Below are 22,991 nucleotides of genomic sequence, written 5' to 3' on the forward strand. Positions count from 1 at the left end.
ACTAGAGGCTGGTGGCATTTGATGTCTTGGCTTGAAGGAGGAGGTCAGGGCCTGCTCTCTGACCAGCCCAGCAGGCCTTCTCCACTGCATGGCAGCAGCTCATTGAAACTTGGAGGATTTCTGTTTGGTCAGGAGACATTTTGGGGTAGAGGTGGGCCACAACCATGGCAGCACCTCGGAGATGTCTCCAGAGGTGTGTCCTCTGGCTGAGCTGAAGTCATCCTAGGCAAGGTGCCACTCAGTGTGAGCAGGCACGAGAGGCTCCTGCCCTGGCAAGATCCTGCTGGAGCCGATGAGACTGGATGGGTACAAAGAACCAAGCTTTTTCCTCCTATTTGGGCATGTTATTCTTGGTGTAACTTTCCTGAATTCGGGCCACAGGTTTTTTCCAAAACTGTTTTACAGTTGACACAGTCGCTGCTCCATCTGCCTATTTTGTTGTCAAATTCCAGCATTCAGAAATGTTCTCTTTTGGTTTAATTTTTCCAGAATATTAGAGAGGAGAAACTGCCCTGTGGTTAAACAATGGGACTGGTGTCCAAGGGATGATCGAGTCTGACTCCAGCCTCCTCCGCAGACTTCCTCTGTGATTTCAGGGAAGTCATTAAACCCCTCTGTTAGTGTCCCATCTGCAAGACAAAGAGGATCTAATTCTTTTCCCTCGTCTGAGTCTCAACCTCTTTTTTTGTTTGCAGAGCATGAAATGGGACCTCGATATTAGCTGGAGCTTTGGGCCTTTACCATTAAAATGTTAATAACAACCAGCCATATTACAGATAAAATGTGATTTTCAGTTTAATATGCTAAGTAACAAAGACTTTACCAAAAGAATGAACAATAGCCTTTTCCATTTCACAAAATAATTTGCCAGGCAGAATAAGCTCACCAGCATTTTTATAAAAACAAATTATAAATAATTGCTCTTTGTAATTTAATACACACATAGAAAAAGCCAAAAGAGTTCAGCAGCCACCGGGAATCTGATTTCATTGCCGATTTGGACTGTCTCCATTGTTTTTTATGAAAATCCCTGAAGACTGTGCTATTTTGTAAACTAAACATGGCTCTTTCTTGCTGGCCATGTGGAGTCTTTTTCCATTCATTAGTGAGCTGCTTTCACAATTAGACAAAGGAATAAATCAGTCAACAAATATGGGAAATAATTTTGCTATTACCAGGCTGTCTATGCTCTTATTTGCTTAACTGTATAAATCTTTCACCAGACTACAAATGAGGCTGGTTCCCCCAGTGTCAGGGTCAAGGGAAGAGAAGCATAGGGCCAGATCCTGTGGATTTGATGGCTCCCACCAACCATGGCTGGTGTTAAGCAGTTTCCCTCATTGTGGCAACTCAGCATTCCCACTGTTGGGGAATTGCTTTGAGATAATTCTTCCATTTCCTCTCTTGTATTGCGAATCTTAAGAAACATCACTAGAACGATGGCTCCCTAAGGGCTGTGTATCCATAAAGGGTTTATATGGCTCTCTTTGTCTGAGTATCTGCACACCTTACTGGTTATGGTGGAGTGGCCTTGCGGTCCTCTTGCAAGGAGGGAAAAGGTTGTCATTGCTGCTTCTTGGACAGGGAGATGAGGTATACTTGTAACTACTCATCTTGCACCTCATGTCCCTCCTGGCACACTCCCCGCACACAGCCCGTAGAAATGCAGTTTCTCTTTGCAAAGGGAAATGAGGGCTTTGTTGGACACAAGAGACAGTGATTCTTTCTCTGACATTTCCAGCCAGCTCTCACACTTGCCGTAGGTATGGGTGCATACCCACAAGGGCAAGGATTTGTGACTGATCTGCGCTAGAGCAGGATTTGGTTCATTCCAGTGTGTTTTTGTGTAACTGGAGAGACCTGCCAGCTTGCATTCATAGAGGATTTGAAGCCTGAGAGATGCTCTTCATTGCTGGGCAGCACATCTGCACTTCCATCCCTCTTCAAGGCTCTTTTGAGGCTGCAAAGCTTGTTTTGAGCCTCTGCAGGCAGGCGAATCTTACCCAGGCTACCTCATGTTGTTATTGATAACATTAAGCTACCTTTGTGAAAAAAATTACAAGTTGAGATAAGGATTCAGGATTTATTTCCCCACAATTTATCCTTTTTCAAACAACATTTTCAACTGCTAGTATTGCTATGTGTGGATTTCCCCTCTTCATGCATATGCTGGTCTTGCTTCCAATTTAAGAAAAGATTTCTGCCCAAGTGACATAAACAGTAAGTCTTCATAAATTATTTTTTAAAATATGTCCTCAGGTTTCCCACTCTGTTTTTCCAGAGATCACCAGATAAATAAGCCTCAGAAAAGACATACGAGGGAAGGTAACTATAAATACTCCAAAAACGTTGAGAAAAGTGACAAGGCTTAATGCATAGCTAATGGGCTAATCTGTAGTTTCATCATTTACCTCCTTGCTTGCTTCCATTCTCGTATCCCTGGAACATTTGTCCATCTAAAGTTTATCCTGCTCAAGAAAATTAATTTCCTATTCATAATCTATACTCTCCCAGTTTTTAAGTTAATAAGATACCTTGTCAGTGACTGAGTGCTAGCTGTGGTGTGGTCTATAATTGAGCCAGAAGGAGCCTTCAGATAAAAATGCAATGCCAGCCTGTGCCATCTGTCATTAATGGTGCATTATCACTACAGGTACAGATGAACTTGCCCTTAACTGGATGGCCTACAAGCACGATGTTCAGCGGGGTGTACCTGGGGACAGAGTTAATCTCCATCATGCTTTGACTCCTGCAGACATTGTCAGACGGCTTCTCACTCTAGGGAGGAGGAGGATCTGCTTTATATGAACCACACTGGCTGTTTTTCTACTGGTGCTCACACTGCCATGTTGAGTCCCTAGATCAACTGATTCCTGCGGTAAGATTTTAAAAACAGTGTGCTAAAGGTTAGGAAAGTCCAAGTTCTGTGCAGAAGACCTTGCAGGAGGACTCTCAGGTGATTCAGGGCTGCCAACATCTTGGCCAAGTTTGGAGAATACAGCTCATCCGTGGGGCAGCATGGACATGGCTTGGCTCATGGCTTGTAAAGATAGCTTAAAACTGCCACCCTTTTCCCTTTGTCCTGCCTATACTAAAGTGCAGAGATGGAGAGATAAAAGATCCTGCCCGAAGAGACTATCGCTGGAAGAAGATTGCTGAGTTGGGCCCAGGGCACTTTCTTACTTGCAGGCTGATCTGGGATGCTAAGGAGTAGGGTTGGACACTGAGCCATCAAGAGGTATCTGGGGATATACAGGAAACAAATCTGGTGATCATAGCTCATTCTCCATGGTCACCTCCACAGCAGGCACTGAGCTTAGGTCCCTGTCTCACAGAACTGTGTCTTTTACCCCAGAGGCTGAAAATTAAACTCCAGGGTTTTTTACTCTATTTCCCTTGTCAATGCCAGTAAAAACCAGCTAAATCTGAGTGGTTAGCTGTCTGCACTGCATGCCCTGGGCAGGAGGAGGCTCGATCTGGTGCCAAGTGGCTGCATCTGCAAGTCATTGTTTCCCTCTGTCACCTTGCTGGGATCTGTTTTCAGTTGCTGCTGAGACAAACTCACCAGTCAAAATATTGATGCTTTTCAAGTCCAAGTCAGCAATGTTTCCCGTAAGCAGTGTTTTACATTACATTTGCATGAGTTGCTTTTTTGGTTGTCTCGAAACCCTCATAAACAGAGTTCTGTCATTAATTTTACTCTTCTATTCAATGCTGGTAATTTGTACATCGTGCCCGTCCAGCACAAACCAGGGAGTGATGATGTTGGTGCTGTGCTGCAGGATGTTCAAGTGCAGGCAAATCCATTGTTTCACACTGAGATGAACCAAATGTTGAGCACTGATCCTTTGCTAAATTGGGATACACACTGGGTAATCTTCCTTCTTCAGTAAAAAGTACGACTTCTAGGGCATTGTGAGTTGGGTCTGTTTGAGTGCTGGTATCACTGTAGGAAAGTCATTCTTTAAAGGTGCTTTTTTATTCATGCACTGGCTGAGATTGCAAAAGGTTGTTTCTGTTCCGCCTCCAGAGATATGGTACCCACCCCTGGTGAAACATTAAACCTTTGTTAGTATCCCTCCTTTGCCAGGAGGGCCCAGCAGCCCTCACCAAATCCTGGGTCTGTGTGGCGACATGTCTTGAATAACAAGGTGTGCCCAGAGACCTTATAGCTCCCTCTCCCAGGGCTTGGTTGGAAGCTTGGGAGCCCTGACAACCACGCTGGATCCAAGCCAGCAAACGTTGGTGTGTGTCCCTCTATTAATGTGTCTGTGTCAGGCTTCGCAGTGAGTCAGCCCTCCATTTCTGAACAGAGGTGTTACTAAATTAGAGGGACTGGCTGATATGGTCAGTAGTGGAGCCTCAGGTTGGAGAGTCTGCTTGAAACATCAGAGCTGAATCAACCAAAACCTCAAGGTTTTCAGCAAGTTGAAAGTAGGGACAATTTGCCCTAAACCTGGGGCAGAATATCCACCTGCATCAATGCCAGCTGGGGACCAACTGGATGTGTAGCAACCCTAGTGTGAGGACCATGGGTGATGGCGATGCTGTGTGAGTCAGTAGTCCACACTCATCAAGAATAAGGCAAAGTATGTAATGGGCCATTTGAGGAAGAGCACAGCCAGGACATCCAGGGAAGCTGTTATTTTGCCTTTGCTTGGTGCTGGTGAGGCTGACCCAGTGTTGCGCCTCCCTGTTCAAGAGGGTTGTGGACAAACTGGATTGGATCCATTGGAGGGCTACCAAGAAGGTCAGGGATCTGGAGTATGTAGTCTGTGAGAGAGGTGAAGGGAATTTGGCTTGTTCAGTCTGGCAAAGAGAAGTTTGGGGTGACCTAACAGCCACCTGCAACTACTTAAAGGACAGCTCCAGAGATGATGCAGACAGACTTCTCTTGGTAGTGGCAGCTGATACCATGAGAGACAATGGCCACAAACCACAGCTTGAAAAATTCAGAGTGTGCATTAGGAAAACCTTCTTTCCAGATACTCAGGGAGGGGCCAAATCTCTTCTTGGTGATTTTCAAAGCTTATCTAGAAAAAGCCACAGCTCTGCTGATGTGTTCAAGCAGGAGAGTGGATGAGATCTCCTGAGGTCCCTTCCTACCAAAAGACCTGTGATTTTACAAAATCAGAGCATTGAGACCTCTGCTTTCTTTTTCTCTTTAAAATAAAGATAATGCTCAACCAGACTTCAACAAGTAAGAAACCAGGATTCAACAAGTAAGAAAACAAAGGAACCCCCAAGCAAGTAAACAAGCAAGCAGACAAACAAAACCCTAAGTAAACAAGCAAGCAAGCAAGCAAGCAAACAGAAACCCCAAAGGACAAATGAGTCTTGTTTATTTAATTCCCCACTTTGCAGTCAGCCTCAGGATTTGTGTGGATTTAATGCTTTATTCTTTTTTAAGTTTTTTGGCATTGGCTGGTAATTTGTATTCTGAGTGGAGTCATATGTGAACATTTGCTAGCTCAGTCTCTCTAAATTTGCAGCACCTGGTGAAGGAGGGAAAATGGCTCAAGTAGACATGTTGATGAGAGCATCTCTAACTGCATGTAAGATCTGATTGTTCTAGGATCTGTATAAATCTACTGCAAGAAGCACAAGGACTTGGAAATGGCTGTTCTGCTGTAAACTTCACTTGCAACCTCCGAAGATAAAACCAAAGTGCCTTTCATGAAAAATTAAAACAGTCATCTGTTCTGAGCCATGAGAGGATATAAAAGTGAAAGAAGTTAAACAGTTAAAGAGTTGAAGATTTTGTCACGTGCTCTTGTCTGGGGCAATGTCCATTTTCACTCTGCTGGGACTCTCAAGCTGGTCTTCGTTGTGATGGTACTTGAAGCAATAAGCCCACCTGGGACAAGGCTGAAGAACGAGATCTGTGGTTTGATGCATGGTTACCTTTAATCCTGCCTGGCAAGAAAGCAAAGGGGAGGAAAGAAAGAAAGAAAGAAAGAATAAATCCCTGGCATACTGACTCAGCACCTTTTGCACTGTAAGCTTTGAACTGTACACACAGCTTCTGTACCTTACCGGTGTTTCATGTTCCCAGCTATAAAGCACCTTTGTGTCATTTCTCAGCCCGTCAGCCTGCAGTAAGTTGTTCCATGAGCACTATGAATGTAAAAGCCAGCCCTGGAGCTGAGGAAGAAGCCTTGAGAATGAAGAGCAAGACCCTGGGGGAGAGCAGCCACTCAGGAGATGTCAAGAAGGGACAAGTGATCCTTGCTGCCTACGTACTTCTAACCCTAGATCTGACCTTCATCTTCATGCAGTTGGGAGTCGTGCCTGTGAGTATGGGTTATCTTGTTCCACAGCGTGCCTTGCCTTCAGTGCTAGGCTATGTAGCTTTCCAACAAAACTGTCCAGAGAGTTTCTAGCAGGAGAGAGGAAAGCGTATTCCTACTTAGTAGGCAAGCTGTGACTGTGTTCAGGGTATGCCCCGGCAGTAAAAGCTGGTTTATTATTTGTACTCCAGTATCACTTAGAGACCTTTCCTGGCCTGATGGCTCTGGATGGAGCTGATGTGGTTTGCATCTTCCTGCTTTCAGCGGGAGGGTGACCCAACAAGCGGGCCAGAAATCAGAGGTTTCAGATCAGAGGTGGGGTTTTTTGAGGGTGTAATAAACCAGCTATGAGTGGGATTCATTGCTTTTCACTGGACTTTTCTGCCTGGTATCATAGAATCATCTAGATTGGAGAAGACCCTTAAGATCATTGAGTTCAACCCTAAACCACACGCTGCCAAGTCCACCACCAAGCCATGTTCCTAAGTGCCACATCTACACATCTTCTAAATACCTCCAGGGATGGTGACTCAACACTTCCCTGGGCAGCCTGTTCCAGTGCTTGATAACCCTTTTGGTGAAGAAATTTTTCCTAATACCCAGTCTAAACCTCCCCTGGCACAACTTGAGGCTGTTACCTCTTGTCCTATTGCTTGTTACTTGGCAGAAGAGACTGACACCCACCTCATTGCAACCTCCTTTCAGGCAGTTGTAGAGAGAAATAGGATCTCCGCTCAGCCTTCTGTCCTCCAGACTAAACAACCCCAGTTCCCTCAGCCACTCCTCATACAACTTGTGCTCTAGAACCTTCACTATCTTTGTTGCTCTTCTTTGGATGTGCTCCAGTACCTCAATGTCTTTCTTGTAGCAAGGAGCCCAGAACTGAACACAGCATTCAAGGTGTGGCCTCACCAGTGCCAAGTACAAAGGGACAATCACTTCCCTAGCCCTACTGGCCACACTATTTCTGATACAGGCCAAGATGTTATCTGCTGCCTTGGCCACCTGGGCACGCTGCTGGCACATATTCAGGTGGCTGTCAACCTGAACAGGTCCCTCAGGTCCTTTTACCCCCTCCCTGGGCAGCTTTCCTGCTCTTGTGAGCTCCTGATATGCCTATCCACCCCTGTCTCTTGTGAGCCCCTACCTTCTGGGAGAACTCTCTGCTGGTTTTGTGCCTGCAAAGGCAAACTGCTCCCTTCTTCTGGGACTAAACAAGCCCATGGTGCCCTGAGTCTGTAGGCTGAGAGTTTGTTTAGGGGAGGTCAGTGTAGCTGTTTACTGATCTTTTAGGGGAGTTTTGGGGACCTGGGTGCAGAGCATGTACTGTGGAAGCAGGCTAGATTGGGGCACCTCCACAAATTCTGAGAGCTGAACTCGGCTGAGAGTTTTAAACAACTCTTAGCAAATGACACAAAACAAAAACATGAATCGGAAATGGCTGTCCCTTGAGCATACCATTTTTAAATTAAAACCCCCATAGGATTGTAGCTTTTCAAGGTGTGCATCTGTGGGTTTTTTGCAAGACCAGGTTGTGGGTGTACCATCCAGATTGCAAGTAAAGGCAATATTTTGTCCATGTTGTGCTTGCAATGATTCTGGCTTGCTCAATTAAACAACAGCTCAAAGACCTTACCATAGCCATCTCCTGGGTGGTGCTTAGGCTGCCCCAGGTGCAGGATCTGGAGGCAGGAAGGCTGTTTAAAATCCACCTCATTCCCCTTAGCAGTAGCTGAATATGTTCAGCTATGTTGGACTGTAAAGGTAAAGGATGATTCAGATTTGTCACCTGTAGTACAAAACTGAGGGTTTTGATCACATCCCCCTGATTCTCATTAGCTGATGGTGTGGGATGAAGACTTTGGTCTTTATTCAGCAGCCTTTGTCTGACCCAATGAAGATTTCATCTGCAGAAAGTGCTTGTTTGGAGCTGTAGTCCTCTCCACCAAAACAGTAAGGTCTTTATTTGGAAATACAGCATACCTCATTTCCTCTGACCTACTGTTTTTATTGTTTGTTTTTTCTTTTTTAGTACTTGGCAAAGAGCATAGGTTTGGATTCAGTGGGGTTTGGCTACCTCCAGACAACCTTTGGTGTCCTCCAGCTTGTGGGAGGTTCCATTTTTGGAAGGTAAGAGAGAACAATTCTCATGACCTTTTACATAGCTGAAAAAGGCCAGACATTTTTTACTATAATAAAAAATCATTTTGTTCTGGTTCATGGTCCTTTTGAAATGTTTGAAGATTTTATAAATGGGTCAGGGGAGAATAAATACTATAGTTAGAAATACCGCAACATAGAAGCAGCCTTTTTATTAACTTAACTATCTTTTAATGACTCGCATTTAAGTGTAACAATACACTGGGAACAGGCTTAAACTATCAGAGACCTCAGAGCCCAGGTCCTAACAGCTTAATCCTGCAAATGTGTAGCTATGTGTAATCTAAGAAATGTCTTGTGACTGGGAAACCTAAAAAAAAGGAGGATATTTATTGATGTTAAGTAGAGCCATCAATGAAAATAGTTGAGGGTCATGTTATTTCTACAGCTGAATCTCACTGTATCTACATCAGTGTTTAATACAAAGCTAGACTTGCATGAATTTTTAAGAATGGATGTATCTGTAAGGTCATATATAAAAATAAGAAGAGTGGAAGGGACTCCACTCTTTCTGCCTCTCTACCCCATGCGAAACATGCTTCTGTTCCTAATAAAATGTAAACAGCCAAAAAAAATTTGTGAAATGGGGGAATGCATTCCCAAAAAGCAGAAAAAAATTGAAAAAGCAGTGTAATCCAGAGACAGAAAACTAAAATGAGGGTGAGAAATTCTAGCTTTTCTTCTCAGTCTTGCTACTGGTCAACAAAGTAATAAATGGATATGGAGCTGTTGTGTGCCTCAGTGCTCTACAAGATCCTCTAGTATATGGTGTGTAGCATGTCAAGGATCTGATCTCTAAAAGCCCTTCAACGCTAACTTAATACACATTTTAAAATTAATAACATCAAATTCTCCAGTGCAGTTTGGAAGAAAATGCATTCCTAAGAACGAAGATGGTGCAAGGGGCCAATTTGAATGCTCTTTCTATTTATATACAAATCTAGAGTAATATTTCTGGTCTTGATCTGGTGCCGTCTGAAATCTGATTTTCTTCTGCACATGTCATTCAATAACATCTAGAGGAGATGCTGAAGGGAAGAGAAAGGCAAACCAGAATCCATCCAGGTCTAGGTTCCCACTGGTGTAGGTGGGACTGAAGGTGCATACTGCCAGATTGAAGCCAAAATTTCCAATGTAGGTTTGACATGAAAAGGATTTTCCTAGATGCGAGGCTGCTTTGACCTCAGTATAAAGGTAGATAAAGAGAAAATGGGAAGGAAGGGGATAAGAGGAAGAAAAATGTGTAGCTTAGGTCGGTTTTCCTTGTTCTTCTTGCTTGATGCTCCTAAACAGCAATGAGAAGATGAAGCACTGAATTTACTCTTCAGTAACAAAACAAAAAAAACCCTAGACTGTGTAGTGAGCCATGGTCTTTAGGTTACAAACAGCTAATATAAACTTCCCTGGCTTTCATGTAAACAGTGAAGTTTTGACCTGTACCTCTTTCTCAGTGTGAAGCCCTTTAATTACTTATGCTTAGCTTTGTTTGTAGACCAGGCTTGGCATTTTGGGGGTTGTTTCGTTTAGTGTAATTGCAACTAATAGCAGATGAACATTACCTTGCATAGCGAACCGTAATATGCAACTTCAATAAAATGAAGAAAGAAAGAATTGGAGTGGAAAAAAGCTATCTAAGGCCTGTTTTAGTCCCAGTTGCTCAGAACCCTTTCTGTGGTACTCTCAGACTTTGTCTGACTTAGCTTTTCAAAGTATCTTGGAGTTGAATAAAACCTGAACCAAAACCTGATTCAGCTGTTTTGTTGTTTTGGGGTTTTTTCCTCAAATAGAAACAAATTTGAGTCACTATTGTGAAGTCTTTAGTGAACCTAAATAGAAAACTTTCTCTCTCTTTTTTTTTTTTTTTTTTTTTAAGTGATGCTGAAAGAGAAATGTTGCTTTGAACATTATCTGGAAAGAAATTGAAATAACTTCAATTGCCATTGAACCTGAACCAAAAAAATTAGCTAGCCTGATTCCCTGGTCTGAACCAACGCCAAGAATCACAAAGTAAAATTTGAGGGCACTATGTGCTCTGAGGAGATAATGTTGAATGAGTTGCGGAGCTGTTGTAACTGCTTCTGCCTGTGGCTGGTGTTTAGTAGCCACATTTATTCACTGACATGCCAGAGCAGGAGACTTAAGCAAGCACATATTATCTTGTGCTTATGAGGGATCTGGAAATGGTCATGGAAATGTTGCTGATGTATTCCCCTGTTATGCCAAAGTGTCTGTCCTCACGTTCCTGGGTGGGCAGCTGGTGCTTCATTACTGGTCCTTGCACTCCTCCTCCAGGCAAGGCTCACATTTGGGGGAGGGGGGCTTGTTTTGGTTTTTTGTTTATTGGGGTTTTTTGTTTGTTTTGTGGTAGCATCTCTGAATATCTAGTCCTCTTTTGGGAACCGAGCACTTCTGAGAATCTGATCAGTGCTTCCCACGATGAATAAACGAGTGAGGTGGCCATGCAACTCCATCCATCTGGGTGTATCACTCTTGCAATGACCTGCATGGTCCCACTTCTGATAACCTTTTATCATTTCTGTACTAGGTTTGCAGATAAGTATGGTGCCCAAGCAGCCTTAATTCTTTCCTGTGCATCCGGAAGTGTCTTCTTCCTGCTTATGTCCATCTCTACCAGCATCCCCCTTCTCTTCCTCTCCAGGCTGCCAGCAGTGTTCATGCATGGGCTACCAGGTAAAGTAGGTCAGGGCTGAGTGGCTTTCCAAATTGCTTTTGTTGCCAGAGTCCTCTCTTCTTGCTCACATTGCTCAAGTCATCAGGCTCAACAGCAGCAGGAACATTTGATGGTCATCAGGGATGAAATGGTGAAAATATGAAGGAGCAGGTTTATTGGTTTATGGAAAGCAGGGCTAGTAGCCCGTAATCCCACATCCATCCTCCTGTACGATCTTGAGTAAATTGCTTGGACTTCACCAATCAGACACAAGTGATAATCACTTGCTGGCAGCAGAGCTATCCCAAACTTCTCAGCTGCCTTCTTGCAACCATGATATTTTATAGGAGAGCTTTTCCCTTTCTCATGGTAAAATGAGCATATTGTTCAACATGAAACATGATTGCAAAAATACCTTCCATTACCCACTAAGCTGTTCTGCTTTTATTGGTCTTTCCTAGATGTTTCTAGTAAAAACCATAAAACTTTAGCTACTAGAAGTCTCTGAACTCATGCAAGAGGACTTGGGTTGATAGGGTGTTAAGACTCTTTTTGCCTCTTGTGAAGTGGTTTAAGTGGTTTTGTTTCCTATGACTGACTGAACCAATTCCAAGCTGAACCAATTCCACACCAGCGGTGTGCAAGGACCGTTCTGTGGCAGGCACTGTTTCTGTGGCCTAAAAATTTGTGTGTTTGCTGCTCAGACCCTGTGGCAAGCCTCTTTCTAGGGATTTGTTTTTCTCTGCAGGTGCTCAGAAGGTTATTACAGACGTGACTACTCCTTCCCAACGTGCTGATGCTTTGGGGAAGCTGGGTCTTAGCTTTGGAATAGGCATGATCATCGGCTCTGTCCTAGGAGGTGTCCTCTCCACCAAATTTGGGTGAGTGCCCCACTTGTTCAGTGTTGGCCTTGTTGCAACCATTGAAGGAGCTGCTAAGGGCTATTTTGCTTCTTCCCCAGCTTTTGATGATGTCTTACTGCTGGTGGCAGTAGAGGATCGTACCAGAACTCAAAATTTTGCTTTCCATACTGCTACAAAGAACTACTTCCATGGTTTTTAAGGAGACCTTGTTGAAAATCTCATCTTCTGTCTACTTAAATTAATTTCAAAACAAGTTGAATTGGGAAATGGAGTCTGTTTCCTGGTTGTTCTCGTTGTGGCTGGGTGTGCTGAAAAGCAGCACGTACTACATAGGCTGCTTCTAAGAAACAGTGTCATACAACTGAGAAATGGAAATAAGGAGCAGTGTGAAACTTGTGGGGAAATTGGTGCACTTGGTGAATGCTTGGGAAAGGGGAAGACAAGCCTGGGACAGTGGGGGAAAAGAGTGAGGAGGTCTAGCCCTGTCACAGCAAGATGAAGCCCATGCCTACCATTTCCCTGTTTGCTTTGCACAGCCTGGCACATTGTAGCAGGCTGGCACCTTCTCTTACATGCTGCAACAGGAAAGATATGCCTGATTTTACTGAATTTACCAGTATCTGTTCATTACTAGTAGAAGAAGCACAAAAGGTGTGGTATGTGAGAGAACTTTGCAGGCAGGGTAGTACACATGGCTGTAATCTTCCTGGAAGATTTCCCAGCATCTCTCTGGTGGGGAACAAAAAAAAAAGAAAACAAACCCAAACAGAAACCCTTCTGAATTTTTGAGCATTTATTTTGCTCTACTTCTTTTATTACGGACACCTGCTTCTGCAGATTCAGGTGAGCATGGAAATAACTTTTTTGCAAACTTTTTGAGCATTAGAGCTATGCTACAGTGTAGAATAGAGGTTGAAAATCACTAGGGGAAGCTCTGGTTTTCAGGAATCTGGCTTGTTGCTGGCAAGGGTTGGTCAGTGTCCCTGGCAGCGGTCAGTGCCCACTAGATATCACTGTGGGCTTGCCCACCAGTGTTCCCGACGGTGCCTCTCACCACCATGGTGACCCAGGGCCAACTTACCAGCCTATGTCCCACCTCCCTTCCTTTGTACCGCAGTACTATCTTGTTAAAAATCAATTTTCATGAACTCCAGGCTATAAAGTTAAATGTTGTTGATTTTTTTTTTCCTCATGATCCTTGTCCTAGTGCCACAAGCACTGTGGACTCTATGAGGTGATATGTGCTTAGGGCATGCTCCGGTATGGTGTTGGGTGTCACACGTTGCTCTCTGAACCCTGTTGTGTGTCCACATGAATTCGGGTGCTGCAGCAATGCTACTTTGCGTCTCAAATCTTTGCAAAGGTTAATGATTAGAAGACTTTAACCTTGCTGCTTTAGGGAGTAGCCCCTGAAATCTCTGTTTGCTGCCGTACCTTGGCAGCGTTGGGTCAAATTAATTGCTGCAGACAGTCTTGGGAGTTTTCTTCCTCTCGCTTGAAACTTGAAAGGTTTGCTTTAATTCTCTTGTGGTTGGTGCCTGTTCTGTGTTGGCCAATTGACAAAAGGCTGGCTAGGAGGATTCATTTTGTAGTTGGTATATGGTTACATAAAATTAAAATTGGGGATGTACATAATAAATCAGGATTTTAAAGTATTTATATCTGCTGATGCTTAAATGGGGTTTTAATTAGTATTATTTTTAATCGAATACAGTGATTGTATCCCTTCTGCTTGTCAACTGTCTGAAAGTAAAGGTTATCTCAGTTCTCAGCTTAATCTTTCATTATATGCCCATATTTAAGAATCGTTATCTAGCAAAAACTTATGGGGTTTCACTTTCCAGCGTGTGCATCAGTTGCTGGTTTATGGAAAAATCATTAAGGATAGAGAATCCCCTGTTTCAGTTCATTAGTTAGGGATACTTGAATGCACTCCAGCATTTGGATGCTGGGACTTGGTGCTGTCAGACAACAGGATGCTTCCAGACTCCCCTTATTTTGAAAGCTTCTGGCTTTTACATTAGTGCCTGCAACAGAACACTGAGAAAAGTGAATGTTGGAGGTAATTACGGAAAAGTAAGGGACCTGCGCTTGGAAAACTACATAGCTTTGACTTTCCCATCACAGAGGGTTGTTTCCCTTGCATCCGGCAGAGGGCAGCTTCGGCTCGCAGTTCGTGCCTCACTGCCGGTGCATCACTCCCATCGCAGTAGTTTTGGGGCTGGCTCTTCTGTCCTGCAACAGCACTAGGAAAAGGAGTCTGTCTGCCGGCAGCATTTCGTTTTCTACATGAGGACCTGTGCACCCTCCTGGAAGAATGGTAGAAATTCCCATTAACGAGGGACAAAGTCCAGCGCACTGGCAGGATCCTTCTGGACCACCCTGACATGCAGAGGGCTGATTTGATTTTATAAAGAGCAGCTTGAGGCTGAGAAGATTGCACTGGGTGTTTGGTAGCAACCTTTTCTGCAATCAAATCCCACCTTTCCTTTGACACTGTGCTTAGCTCCTCTGCCAGATTTCTGTGCAAAAAAAAGGAGGAGCAATCTACTGATTTTTAGCCTTTTGGCTGATGCTGGTGGTGAGTGGGCAGATGAAGACAGTTTCATGCCACTAAACAGCCTCCAGAGCATCCCCAACAGAGCATCCCCAGCACCTCTGGCTGTGTCTGCAGCACTGACCTGAAGGGAAAGCAGTGGGTGTTGCATTATGGTCATACCCGAGGCTCCTTGGCCTTGTTGCCTTATCCCACAAATCGGCTGTTAATCATCCCTCTCTGTTTCCCACATTTGTACAGGAAAGCTCCAGCTGTACTTGAAGCTGCATAATTACTTCCATCTTTTTCACAGAAGAATGACCCATTTTCCTTCCTCTGAAAATAAGCATTTCTGCTATGTCATGGAAGAGCAAAGCTGGAGATTTCTATCCAGTCTGTGTTCTTTGCTCTCCCTTACCACAAAGCTGGCCAGCATTTGCCGTCTGTTGACAGCATTATTCATACAATAGCAGTGGTTTGTATACAAGAGACAGGGTAGAAACCAGTCTCAGTTCCTCAGCTGATGTCATTTCAGTATTATTCCACTGTATTGTATTCACCATTGATGTATTTGACCTAATGAGCCAGTCTGTTGTTGCTTTTATTGTTGGAATAATATTTGTCAACTGTTATTTATTAAGGGAGCCCCAGGGAAGTTGAATGTCTTGTTTTGATTTGCATAGGATTTTTTGGATGTCAGATCCTGACCTCCACTCCTAAGCTGTAGCCACTGTCTCCAGCCCTTCATCTTCCTCTCTTGGAAGTACTATACTTTTCCCCCATGTTTTCCAAAACTTTGAATGAAGCTGTAGCAAAGGAATTGTGACTTTTAGACCTGGATATGTTTCATCTGTAGAGTGTGGCTTTTCCTTTTGCAATTGAAGAAGCTGCTTGCCAGCTGGCTTCAACTTACTAAATTTAACTGCTGGAGACCTTGCTCTTAATATATAGCCGTGTCCACTTGCCTCTGTACACACAGTGCATACAGTTGTGAAGAACATACTTTCTCTGGGTAGGGTGAAGGTCAGGCAAATTTACACCACCTGAGGATGAGGTATAAACCAATTTATTAACACAAGCAGTTGTAATGTTAACCATTTGGAAAGTGTTTTCATGTTTCTATATTGGGTTTTTTGGTTTGGGTTTCTTGCTTGCTTTAAAAAAAATAATAAAAAATTAGTGTTTTCTGGTCATTGGATTGGATTGTAAATATAAAATACCCAGCTTGAAAATAATGCTTGTACATCAGCCAAGGTCCTCAGGTTCTTGGGAAGCACCATGACAGCTCATGCACAAAAAGTGACTAAGAAAAGGAGCTCTGTTTGCTCTCTGCAGATGTTCCCCCCTCCCTGTGCATTTATTGCAAAGCTGTTAGGGGACCACAGGCTGCAGGTGAGTGTGTACCCCTGGAGAGAACTGATTTGGTATTTGTAATAGACTTCCAAGGCTGTGGATGAAAGGTGAAAGAAGAAGGCTGGATTAGTCTTCAAAAGTGGAAAGATGAGCCTAGGTAGCTAATTACAGAGATTTCATCCTTTCTTCTGGGACTATGATTAATTGCAATTGGCTTCTTCTTTCTTTCTTTCTAACAAGGACATACAGAAGCTTTGCTGCATGACCCAAGATTTGTTTGCTTTCTATGGACAAGGAGAGGTTTCTTCATTTTAGTGACTCAGCTGTAGGCTTAAATCTCTTGGAGCAATTATTCTTTTGAACTCGGGATTTTCCTGGCCAAACTCCTCCAGTTTCTTATTTAATATTATTACGGCAGGCTTTAGGGATAGTCTTTTTTTCCCTGGCTGTGCTATTATCCTTCTTCCTCAAGGGGAAAAGAAGGAGCTTGTTCGCCTGGAGTAGGGAATTGCATTTCTTTTCAATAGCCCATTTGAACAATGTCCTCTGGCAGGGGATTTCTCATTGCTTCACAGCAGAGTGGAAAAAACTGTGGGTGTTAAAGGGCTGAAGGCTGGGAGCCGGGAAGGCGGGTGGGAATATGGCAAAGGGTGAGAGGGCTGAGCTCCGTTTCGGGACAAAGCAGGGCATTCTGCTGCTGGGAGCTGCTCCTGCTCCCTTCCAGTAGAAGCTGTGGTATGTCTCTGCCTGGGATGATGTCGATCAGCCAAGCAGCATGGATCGGTGACACTTGTACAGGCATTGCTTTGTCCTTTGTATCAAGGGACATTGGAGAGAGGGAGGTGGTGTCTGTCGTCCACAAGCTGCAATGCGGTCTGTCACTGTTGGTAGAGCTGTGTGGTGCCTTGGGAGGGAATAGCAAATGGGCTGTTTGTTAAGGAGTTGGTGGTTTGGGGAAGGCACAGAGTACCACAGTTGTGCCCTTCTGGATCCAGAGATTCTTTTTTTCTTTACCCTGCATGACAACAATTTTAGTTTTGGAATCCACGGTCCAAAAATCATCTGTACGGTTTATGTTAGCCAGGTCTGGATAGAGGATCATGCACATCATCCCCCCACATCTTGTTGATTGAGGGTTCAGGCCTAAGGCACTTCTCTTTTCTCCTCTATTCCCACCACCAGAGCTTTCTATTTTTGATGACTTGTTTAATGTATTCTTGAACCTGAGAAATGCCTCAGTGCACTTTGGGTGGAGTTCACCTAATCTTAGACATCTACAGTGGAGACAGCTATACCTAAATTTGCTGTTCAGACTCCATGTGGTTGATGGACAGACACAGGCACTTGTACAGCACCATTTACCTCCTCATGAAGCAGGCCTAAAACAACTCAGGGGAACAGTCTGCTTCACAAGATTTCTACCTGCTTAATACCTGAGTCCCAAAACACTAGTTCTGGCTATCAGCACGTTGTGCCTGTGTTCACAGTCCAGAGTTTGATGCTGGATTGTGAACGTACCAGAAGTCACCAGGATACAGGTTCTGAATGGTTTCCCCTGTCTGTGCTGCCTTCATGCAACAGAAAGGTCTGCATAAAGCTCATCCTCAGCCCTTCCTTCCTGAAAACCTCTACACCACCTACCACTTCTAGGCCACCAATTTTAGATTTGGGTCCACTAGCTATCTCCTATTTACCCACTGGAAGATCACAGTGACACTGCAAAGGTGCCCTCATTCCTCCTTTGCAGACCATCAGGAAACCTGGTTCTTCCATGTTCTCCCTATAACCCCTGGTCTGAACTTCAGTGGCATGATGATGGGGCCAAGAGCTCCTCTTTGGTTCTTCACCTATAGGTGGGGCCCTTTCCCAAGAGAGAAGAGGGGTTCAGAGTAGGAGCCAGCAGCTCATGGGAGGGAGAGCCCATGCCTTGTGGATGCACTCAAGGGTATGGGGTATGACTGAGGAGGGCTGAGCTTGGGTTGAGCTAATCACATGTTGCTTGGCAACCCATTCCTCAGTCTTTTCAGGAGCTCCCTTTCTTTCAAAACCCACTTAGCTTTCTTCAGGTATTTGGTGGGAAGGTTGTGAGTGTGGCTGTGCCAGCTCACAGGGCATGTCATGGAATCATAGAATAGTTTCAGTTAGAAGGGACCTTTAAAGGTCATCTAGTCCAACCTCTCTGCAATAAGTAGGGACATCTTCAACTAGAGCAGGTTGCTCAGAGCATTGTCCAACCTGACCTTGAATGTCTGCCTGCCCCTTCTCCCCACAGCCCTCTCCTTCCTCCTAGGCATTTCTGCCCTTTTGGGTTAGCTGCTTCATCTTCCCAAGGAAACCATGATGAAAAAGCATTTAGAGAAAAAGAAGTAATAAAGAAGAAAACGAGAACTTCCTCATGTGGCTGGTTTGTGCTGCTTAGACAGAGGGCTGAAGTTTGGGGGCTTGCACCAGAGGCATGGGAAGGAAGAGAGATTTCTGTCATGGGTTGACAGTGGTTACCCCAGCAGATGGACAGTTAGGAAGTGAAGGGAGGGAGGAGGGGAATATCTATGGGGGGGCCAAGGAAATTTCCCTACTGCCTTCTCCATCTTCCATCATTCCTGTGTGCTGGGGAGGCTGCCCTGCCTCACCGCCTCATGCCTGGAGTCAGAAAGTGAGGGGGTGGCGGGTGAGCGAAACCCTGCTTTGTGCGTGTGGTGGCTAGATCGCAATCAAAAGCGTGTGTGTTTGTAAAGTGAACTCTGCTAAACAATTATGGATGTTTGAATGCCTCTCCCCTCAGCCGGTGCTTGGAAAGCTGTGGGTTTCTGTGCAGCGTGGTACCCTGCCTGGTCGGTTGTTAGCTGTGATTCTGTGAAGGTTGCATTGAAGTGGTGGCCGATATTCCTTGTCAAGCCTGGCTTGACAGCCCTAAGTAATAAATGTAAAAAATGAAGAAAAAGAAAAAAATCCAAAACATGGAATTTCATGGAAAAGCACAAGGTATTTTGAGTCTGGCCTTGCTAGCAGAGGCAGTGTCAGAGTTGAACATGACCATCACTGCACAGGTTGCACAATAAGGCAGTGTCTGCTCATGACTCACTGGAGCTTTGTCTGCTCTTCTGAATCCTGGAATATTTCATGACTGGGCAGCAAATCCAGCAGTATCACTGGGGATTGAAATTGAGTGAAATAGTGTTTTCTTTGTTAACAGAAAATAGAAAACTCAGATTAGGCTGTGGTTAAGTCCCTGAATTGGGATTTGGGGCTTGGCTCTGCCGTGATTTTTCTGTGATGCAAGTAAGTCATCCCATCCCTCTGCATTGGTGTTCCTCATGCATAATTTGGGGCAATGAGATTTTTTTTTTTTTCTTTCCCTCTCCCAATACATTTACAATATTAGTATTTAGATTAAAAGGGGAAAAAGGAAGACCTGGGGAACTATAGGCTGGTCAGTTTCACCTCTGTGCCCGGCAAGATCACGAAGCAGTTCTTCCTGGAAATTATGCTAAGGTCATGGAAAACAGATGATTGGTGACAGCCAACATGGCTTCACTAGGGGAAAATCATGCCTGACAAATTTGGTGGCCTTCTAAAATGCGGTTACAGCATTGGTGGGTAAGGAAAGAGCAGCCGATGTCATCTACCTGGACTTGTAAAAAGCATTTGATACTGTCCAGCACAACATCCTTGTCTCTGAACTGGAGAGGCATGGATATGATGGATGGACCACTCGGTCGATAAGGAATTGGCTTGATGGTCACATTCACAGAGTTAAGGTCAATGGCTTGATGTCCAAGTAGAGACCAGTGACGAGTGATGTTCCTCAGAGGTCAGTATTTGGACCAATCCTGTTCAACATGGACAGTGGGACTGAGTGTACCCTCAGCAAGTTTGCCAATGACATCAATCTGTGTGGTGCAGTTGACAAGTTGGAGGGAAGGGATGCCACCCAGAGGGACCTTGACAGGCTTGAGAGGTGGGCCAATGCCAACCTCATGAAGTCCAGCAAAGCTAAGTGCAAGGTCCTGCACCTGGGTTGAAGCAATCCCAAGCACAAATACAGGCTGGGCAGAGAATGAATGGAGAGGAGCCCTGAGGAGGGCTTGGGCGTGTTGGTTGATAAGAAGCTCAATATGACCCAGCAGTGTGTGCTTGCCAGAAAGCCAACTGTATCCTGGTGGCTAGATCGCAATCAAAAGCATGTGTGTTTGTAAAGTGAACTCTGCATCAAAAAAAATATTACCACCAGGTTGAGGGAGGTGAGTCTCCCTCTCTGCTCTCATGAGACCCCACCTGGAGTACTGTGTTCAGCTCTGGGACTCCCCACATAGGAAGGATGTGAGCCTGTTGGGGCAAGTCCAGAGGAGGGCCCTGAAGATGATTGGAGGGCTGAAGCACCTCGCCTATGAGGACAGGCTGAGAGAGTTGGGCTTGCTGAGCCTGGAGAAGAAAAGGCTCCAGGGACACCTTAGGTCAGCTTTCCAGTACATAAAAGGATCCTACAAGAAATCTGGAGAGGGACTTTTTATAAGAGCATGGATTGAAATGGCAAGAGGTAATGGCTTTAAACTGAAAGAGGGTAGATTTAGATAGAGATTAGGAAGAAGTTCTTTGCTATGAGGGTGGTGAGACGCTGGAACAGGTTGCCCAGAGAAGTTGTGGCTGCCCTGTCCGTGGAAGTGTTCAAGGCCAGGTTGGATGGGGCTTTGAGCAACATGGTCTAGTGGAAGGTGTCCCTGCCTATGGCAGGGAGGTTGGAACTAGATGATCTTTAAGGCCTCTTCCAACCAAAACCATTCTATGATTCTATTCTGTGATTCTACAACCTTTGCAACAGACTCTCTGTCACTGCTCATACAAATATCTACTACATTGCAGGAACACACACAGTTTTCCAGGATGTATCCTCTTCTTTGTCCCTTGATGTCCTGGGCAGGCAGAGCCTTTGTGACCCCAGCTACCATGCCATTTTTTAAGCTTATTTCTTTTTTTAATTGTTTATCAAAAGCAAGTGCTACACTTCTGCTGTTTCAGAAAAGTGGCAGAAAAAAACAAGGTCAGCCAGCCACAGAGCACAGTACTGGGGAGTCCCAGATGTTGGGGGCTGAAGTGCAAGGCTGCAGAGCTCAGCCCAGCAAGAGCTTGCGGACGGACCTAGAGGGCAATGTGAGGTGTCACAATCTTCCTTTGTGCATGTGCATGTTAGTATGGACAGTTCTCTCCTTTACATCTCCTAATCTTTTAGATTCAAAAGGTTGTGTTTACTTTTCATTCTGATCTGCTTTGGTGAACAAACCCAGCCTTGTGGTGAGGTTGGGGCAGGAAGGATGTGGTGCTTGTGTGGGAAGGACTATCAGACAAGGGAGAGAGGGAAGGTTAGGATGAACGGAAATGTGTGGATTTGGCATATGAAGGGTGGTCTGGGAGGAGTTAGGACTTGGGAAGTTGAGTGAAGCTCTGCAGGAGAAAGGCTTAGTGCTTTAGATGTATTGGGTTAGCTGGGGCTTTAAGGTTGGGGCATCAACAGGTTTGGGATGGAAGGAAGTAGTATTTCCAAAATGGACTTTGATTTGCCATGGGAGAAGAAAGTGGACAGCACATCCACTGCTGCTCCTCCCTGTTTTCCTCCTGCCTGAAATATTCCTGCTGCTGGAAAGGATGGGTGGAAAAGCAGCCCTTTTGGAGGAGTTTGGGGTTGTGTATTAAACCCTTCCTGGTATTTCTCTTGGCCATTGCTGCCAGACTAATGGATGAGCAGGAGGCTGTCAGGTGGATGGGGCAAGATGCAGCACCCAGTTGTCACAGGCTGACAGTTAACCATGGCCTGGTGAAGGCCGGGCTGCTCAGATGGGGTGCTCAGAGGGAAATAAAAAGGATGTGACCTTTGCATGAACTACATCAGCTTCTGAGTCCCCACCCAAGGTTTTGTTTCCTTGCAGTCTCTTTGTGAAATCCCATTCACAACCACTCTACCAGCCTTCCAGAGCTGAAGATATGTGAAGCATTCAGGCAGTGAAAGCGGCCAGATGGCAAAGGGGAGTTTCTAAATGGCCATCTCCAGGCTAACCACAGCTCTTACTGAGACTCATCTCTTTAACCTGACCAATGATGGGTTATCACAGCCAACAGAGAAGGTATTTCCAGCATCAGAAATATTCTCTGTAGCATTCATATTGCAAGCTTCCAACCCCTCAGGCTGAGCCCTGAGCTGTGCCACGTGGTGCACCAAATGGTCTTGAGTGCGCTGCTGGTAAGCAGAGATGCTGACCCAAGAGGAAGGCAATGCTACTGGTGTGATCTGAGAGGCCGGACACCATGGTGTGGGTCCATCAGTTCACAGAGAGTAGCACTGTGTGTTGAGCCAGCAGTGGGTCTGCACTAAAGCACATGCAAAAGCACTCTCACTTTGCTCAGCCAGTGTTTGCAGGAGGCAGGGCAACATGCCCTATAGGGTTATGCCCCATTTTGGGGATATGGAGCAGCAGCTTTCTACGAGTAGCACATCTCATTGTAATTTACTATTGCTTGGGAGGTGGCTTGGATGGCCTGTGAGAGACATAGACCCTATTTGTTCATTAGAATAATTTGCTTCACTTTACAAATTCATAAGGGGCTCTGCTCTCCTCTCCAACTGCCCTCTAAAGCAGAAGTGCAGCGATCAGGCTTTCCAGAAATGACTGTGGTTTTCTTTCACTCTCCCACTTGGGGATGTCTAATGTGGATTTTCAGAGGATAGGAATTTAGCACTTTTGGAAATCTGGTCTGTTTAAGGTAGTTCAGGATCTGAAAACTTCGAATATTTTTGAGCACCTGAGGTTTTCCTGTTTACTTGTTATTACAGCAATTGCTGCTTCAGTTTTAGTTTATTTTTATTGGTGGAGAGGAGATTATAATCCTTTGTGGTCTGTATGTAGTGTTAACTTTCTCAGCCTTACTAAATGCTCCTTTATTTCATGATATTCTAGGCTGAAACTTTTGGACTAATTACTTTTTCACAAAACTTCACTGGGAATCCTTTTGAAATCTGCACCATTTTTATTTTTACAGCATTTGGTTCATTTCTTTTTTACCCCAGGGTATGTGATATTGAAGTCACTGGAAATGTTTTCTTTGAGTTAGGTTTTAAGTGAAGATCT

At 44.7% G+C, this 22,991-nt stretch overlaps 1 protein-coding gene across 3 annotated transcripts in view; it reads left to right on the forward strand.

The window, feature by feature from the left end:
• The window catches only part of SLC22A18 (solute carrier family 22 member 18), a 79,994-nt gene that overhangs the window by 10,674 nt on the left and 46,329 nt on the right, over nt 1-22,991 (forward strand). Inside the window, exons 2-6 of one of the 3 annotated variants that reach the window (XM_030483761.1) lie at nt 2,654-2,878; nt 5,176-6,293; nt 8,323-8,420; nt 10,996-11,141; nt 11,870-12,002. In XM_030483761.1, the coding sequence (XP_030339621.1) occupies nt 6,111-6,293; nt 8,323-8,420; nt 10,996-11,141; nt 11,870-12,002 (560 nt within the window). In that variant the 5' untranslated portion in view covers nt 2,654-2,878; nt 5,176-6,110. Of the gene's footprint in view, nt 1-2,653; nt 2,879-5,175; nt 6,294-8,322; nt 8,421-10,995; nt 11,142-11,869; nt 12,003-22,991 lie in introns of those variants that run through there. The other 2 variants (XM_030483763.1, XM_030483762.1) reach the window with 2 other exon arrangements.

Source organism: Strigops habroptila, chromosome 4, assembly GCF_004027225.2.
Source record: "Strigops habroptila isolate Jane chromosome 4, bStrHab1.2.pri, whole genome shotgun sequence".
In the NCBI taxonomy this organism is placed as follows: Eukaryota; Metazoa; Chordata; class Aves; order Psittaciformes; family Psittacidae; genus Strigops; species Strigops habroptila.